This window comes from Oncorhynchus clarkii, chromosome 12 (genome assembly GCF_045791955.1).
Source record: "Oncorhynchus clarkii lewisi isolate Uvic-CL-2024 chromosome 12, UVic_Ocla_1.0, whole genome shotgun sequence".
Lineage (NCBI taxonomy): Eukaryota > Metazoa > Chordata > Actinopteri > Salmoniformes > Salmonidae > Oncorhynchus > Oncorhynchus clarkii.
In genome coordinates, this window is record NC_092158.1 from 6,780,660 (window position 1) to 6,786,792 (window position 6,133).

Consider the following 6,133-nt stretch of genomic DNA (forward strand, 5'->3'; position numbering starts at 1 on the left):
GGCTATATACAGGGGGTACCTGTACAGAGTCAATGTGGAGGCTATATACAGGGGGTACCTGTACAGAGTCAATGTGGAGGCTATATAAAGGGGGTACCGGTACAGAGTCAATGTGAGGGCTATATACAGGGTATTACGGTACAGAGTCAATGTGGAGGCTATATACAGGGGGTACCAGTACAGAGACAATGTGTAGGCTATATAAAGGGGGTACCGGTACAGAGACAATGTGGAGGCTATATACAGGGGGTACCGGTACAGAGACAATGTGGAGGCTATATACAGGGTGTTACGGTGCAGAGTCAATGTGGAGGCTATATACAGGGTATTACGGTACAGAGTCAATGTGGAGGCTATATACAGGGGCACCGGTACAGAGTCAATGTGGAGGCTATATACAGGGTATTACGGTACAGAGTCAATGTGGAGGCTATATACAGGGGGCACCAGTACAGAGTCAATGTGGAGGCTATATACAGGGGGTACCTGTACAGAGTCAATGTGGAGGCTATATACAGGGGGTACCGGTACAGAGTCAATGTGGAGGCTATATACAGGGGGTACCTGTACAGAGTCAATGTGGAGGCTATATACAGGGGGTACCGGTACAGAGTCAATGTGGAGGCTATATACAGGAGGTACCTGTACAGAGTCAATGTGGAGGCTATATACAGGGGGTACCGGTACAGAGTCAATGTGGAGGCCATATACAGGGTATTACGGTACAGAGTCAATGTGGAGGCTATATACAGGGTATTACGGTACAGAGTCAATGTGGAGGCTATATACCTGTACCGGTTGCTGTGCGGTAGCAGAGAGAACAGTCTATGACTAGGGTGGCTGGAGTCTTTGACAATTTTTAGAGCCTTCCACTGACACGGCCTGGTATAGAGGTCCTGGATGTCAGGAAGCTTGGCCCCAGTGATGTACTGGGCTGTACACACTACCCTCTGTGGTGCCTTGTGGTCGGAGGCCGAGCAGTTGCCATACCAGGCTGACTGAGGGGATGTGTGAAAAAGATCGGATCAGAATGACTCGAACCCTGACTGAGTCATAATAACAACATCACTAGCAGGGCCTGTGTCCTCAATGGCACCCTATTCTCTACATAGTGCACTGCTTTTGACGAGGGTCCACAGGCCTGTGGTCAAAAGTAGTGTGCTATGTAGGGAATAGGGTGTGATTCAGGACACAGTCCATGACTGAGTCATAACAAGCATCACTATCAAGACTAGAGGCTGAAGAGAAGTGGAAATATATACTTTGGGGATTACGACCATCACCACACAGCCACATGTCATTCCATGGACTAGTCTAGTACCGGGCCTGTCCTCTGCCGAGGCTCCATTACACAACAACACAGTTTATGGGAATACTGAACTAGTATAATTCTAAGAATTGACCAGTCAGCTGGTCCACAAAGACTTGTAAATCTCCTAATGGAACTCGGTAGGAAACACGTCGTTTCCATGGAACTCGGTAGGAACACGTCGTTCCCATGGAACTCGGTAGGAACACGTCGTTCCCATGGAACTCGGTAGGAACACGGTAGGAACACATCGTTCCCATGGAACTCGGTAGGAACACGTCGTTCCCATGGAACTCGGTAGGAACACGTCGTTCCCATGGAACTCGGTAGGAACACGTCGTTTCCATGGAACTCGGTAGGAACACGTCGTTCCCATGGAACTCGGTAGGAACACGTCGTTCCCATGGAACTCGGTAGGAACACGTCGTTCCCATGGAACTCGGTAGGAACACGTCGTTCCCATGGAACTCGGTAGGAACACGTCGTTCCCATGGAACTCGGTAGGAACACGTCGTTCCCATGGAACTCGGTAGGAACACGTCGTTCCCATGGAACTCGGTAGGAACACGTCGTTACCATGGAACTCGGTAGGAACACGTCGTTTCCATGGAACTCGGTAGGAACACGTCGTTTCCATGGAACTCGGTAGGAACACGTCGTTTCCATGGAACTCGGTAGGAACACATCGTTACCATGGAACTCGGTAGGAACACGTCGTTACCATGGAACTCAAGCATGTTGACTGTATTATTGGTTCATTCCACAGACTTCAGGTTCATTCAGTACCGTGTACAAAACAACATGGAGAAGACATGAAGATAGGGGCAGAACAATAAACAGAGAGAGAGCTGGCGGACCGTGAGATACACGTAACCTACGCCAAGACACAGAGATCACTGATAGGCTACCCAAACTGACCTAGCTTTGATATGAAAAGGACGAGCGTCAGTCTGTGATCTAAGATCAGTTGGAGAGTGAAAAATGAGGGCAGGAAGTGGGCTTGACCTTTTCATTTGATCCCAGGTGTGAAGAGAAGCCATGCAGCATATGGCTGGGGAGCGAGTACAGTTAACCTATAGCTTGCTGAGTGAGCAGGGGGGGGGGACATTAACACGAGCACCAACCAACAGTGTGGGGTCTCTTTTTTTACAACCCTACCCTCCCCGACACACAGCCACAACCACAGACAGCACCTTAAACAAACCCGCCCAACACCCCTCCCCCAACATCCCACGCACCAACGACATGCAAAGAAGTCGCTTTGTTGAACAAGGGGATGGTGGCTGGCAGGTTTTGGGAGTGGGGACTGTGGGGGGTCTTGGATAGTTAAGTGGCTTCACTGCAGTTGAATTGTGTTTTCAAATTAAATTAAAACTTTTTTATTTATTTTTTTTTACAAGGGGAAACCCAGCTGACCAATGTATCTACACAACCTCAGTGCTAGAGATTATTCTAGAAATCTAGTCATTGTTGTTGAGACAGGAGTTTTAAATTGGAACGTCACCACGTGGAATTCTGAGATCAAAAGCTTCCGCTTAGCAACCAATCAGAGTGGAGAGGTGCTGAGCTGCTGGGTGGTGTAGAATAGTACGGTCTTCCTCAGTGTGTGTCCAGAGTCCCTGTTGTTGGCAGCTCTCTCTCTCTCTCTCTCTCTCTCACCATGAGAAGGGACAAACACAGAGCGGGCCAGTACAGGATGTCAGAACCACCTAGATACACATTGACAAGGCCGCACCTGAGACCGTCCAAAGACCTCGCTTGTTAAAAATCACAAAGGCCTCGCTTGCTTTCACCACACAGTCGTACAAAACCCACACACTCACTATCACAGGTCTACACACCATCGAAACAAGACCTTCACACTATCACACGAGAGCTACACTACACAGCTTTCACAGGTCTACCAACAACAACAACAACAAACACCCCATCGGCCAACACTTCTCACACGCTGAGTGGGATCATACCATTTGAATAAGAATGAGAGGCATGTTTTTCACCAGTGAGAGGGAGGGGTGTAGAGTACACAGGCAGGCAGGCTCATTGGCCCAGGCCCCAGGATGCAGCCGGAGTGTCACACTCCAGAGGCACTAGGCCAGACCGAGGGCATTGCCTCGGGGGGGGGTATGTTTTCAGTTGCAAGTTGTTGTTCATGCTGAACAGTACACAGGGGGATCAATGATTTCGCCAGCTAACTTGCCAAAATATCATTGTATTTTTTATTTTGAAAGATAAACTTGAAAATGACCATGGTCTCTTTGACTCAACAACCAAAAACACATATCAGAGTTTAGTTTTATGAATGAACCAAAACATCTAGTTAGTAGTATACCCCCCCCCCCCCCCCCCCCCGATCTTAGATCTATCAGACCATCTCAATCTGAATCTCCTCAATCTCCTCGAAGGGAGGAGAAAGAATTGCTTGTGCTGCATTTCAGTCAGATTTTCCCAGGTGGAAAACATCTAGTTAGTAGTATACACCCCCCCCCCCCCCCCCCCCCCAGGTGGAAGGAACGTGATCACAACATCACACAAATGTTTAGAACATTCATAGTATTGATTATTTTAATATTGACCCCCCCCAGGTGGAAGGAACATGATCACATCACACAAATGTTTAGAACATTCATAGTATTGATTATTTTAATATTGACCCCCCCCCCCCCCCCCCCCCCCCAAACACACATATAGTCAGCAACAAGTTGGACACCTTTTTGAGGCCACAAACTGGATGGAGCCTGCACTGGGTAACCAATCAATGAGTTACTGAGGAAGGGTGAAGGCCTACAGCAAAGCTGCTGAATGTAAAAGATGAACTGTCATTTAGCTTTGAAGAGTCCAAAAGCATAGACGCCAATTATAGCTTATAGACCATTTATGAAGGACCATGTTGTAAATTGCCAAGGAATTTAGCCGCACAAATAATGTACTTTAGACAGAGGGCTGAGTTACAATGGTTTAGCCTAGATTGCAAACAGAGTTTCAGTTTCAGGAGGTGTCATTTATCAAGATCATCACGCAAATCAATCACATGATGAGACACGGTCAAGAATGCAAGTGACCAAATAAAGTTTTCATAAATCACAATCTCACTATCTCTAGTCTAAACTAAGATACATTTGAACTTCTGCTGGTAATACAAAGTGTGATACAATGTTGCTACTGTACTTGTGCGGTTTTTTGATACAATGTTCACCCTGATAGCATTAACTAGCAACATTGTGGCACTGAGTGAGTGGGGTGCTCAAGCTTATAAAGGTTTAGCTAGCTAGTTAGCTTTAGCCCATATTTTTCTCCTTGGAAAATAGTTATTGTAGCTCATCAGACAACTAAGTAACTATCATAACTTGTGAACCTATCAAGAGAGTCAAGGTTACTGTTATCTATCTTCATGATCGATCATTACCTGTAGTAATAGACGTCACACTTGCCAGCACTGAGTCCTGACTTCCGGATCACTTCTTCTTTTTTCCAACCCGGTGGCAGAGAGGGGCAATCCATCCTCTTCTTCTCCATAATCATCTAGCAATACTTTATATTTGGGAATCACCCCCAATCGTTATTCAAGACCGACGATATAGCTAAAGAATACAACAACGTGTTAATAAATACAGCTGACCTGGCGATCTAACGTGAACGTAAAGCTACCAGAGAATCCGTATCAACTGCCAAACTACTTGAAACCAGCGCGAAAACTAGTAACTTCTTATTTCCGCGTTCTGTATCGAGGACTTTCGGTAGATAGATAGATATATCGTTGGTTTGACAGGTTTTCCCTCTTGGATCTTCAACTATACAACTATGAGAAATTGTATGTCGGTCCTCGACCGCGGCGGTGGCAGTGACGGTGAGATATTGCAGCACTTCCCACACACTGACCCAGCGCCCGGTAACCGCACCGCTCGCTACAGCAACGCCCCGCCTATCTGGAACGTCCCGTCACTTCTCGCTTCCCCCATTAGAGATCCTATTTCCAATTCCTAATTCTATACGGGGTTCCTCCCCTTCCTAGGCGGTGATGCAACATTTACAACATTCAGTAAAATATGAACCTAAAAAAAAGAAAAAAAAAGTTATCAAGTTGAACCGTTTATTTCTGAAAATTCTTCAATTTGAATGTTTCTGTAAGTCTTAGCATTGGCTTATACATATCCGTGTGATGTAGGGGGTGACGAGAGTGGTGCAACACCAAGGCTCTAAAGATGCATCTCCTCTTTAAACTCCTCCCGATTATAAACGTGCACCATAATTATATTTAAATGGTGTACTTTTTTTTCTTCCTGAGAATACAGAAAAGTTCCTATCAAGTGCGCAACAAAGCAACCTTCTGTATAGTTACTCACACAGAATTCTAACTCCATTGACAGCATAGTCTTAGGCAGTCTTCAAAATGGCGATTTCTTATATTCAATTAATTCTACATTTTCATCATGTCACCATTTCAGATCATGTCACCATCTTGTCTTTAAATAGCTTCGCTCTCGCGTACACTCAAAACTATTTCTGACTGAAACCCAACCGTCTGGCCGAATAGTGGTAAAGGAGATACCATGGGAGATACCATAGAAGATACCATGGGAGATACCATGCCATAGGTGATACCATGGGAGATACCATGCCATGGGAGATACCATGGGAGATACCATGCCATGGGAGATACCATACCATGGGAGATACCATGGGAGATACCATACTATGGGAGATACCATAGAAGATACCATGGGAGATACCATACCATGGGAGATACCATACCATGGGAGATACAATACCATGGGCGATACCATACAATGGGAGATACCATAGAGGATACCATGAGAGATACCA

General features: G+C 46.0%; 1 protein-coding gene across 1 annotated transcript in view; it reads right to left on the reverse strand.

The window, feature by feature from the left end:
- Nucleotides 1-5,242, reverse strand: part of LOC139422664 (methyl-CpG-binding domain protein 2-like) — a 272,964-nt gene extending 267,722 nt beyond the window's left edge. The window contains exon 1 of the mRNA XM_071173840.1: nucleotides 4,716-5,242. Within this exon, the coding sequence (XP_071029941.1) occupies nucleotides 4,716-4,831 (116 nt within the window). The 5' untranslated portion in view covers nucleotides 4,832-5,242. The remainder of the gene's footprint in view (nucleotides 1-4,715) is intronic.
- Nucleotides 5,243-6,133: the final 891 nt, after the last annotated feature.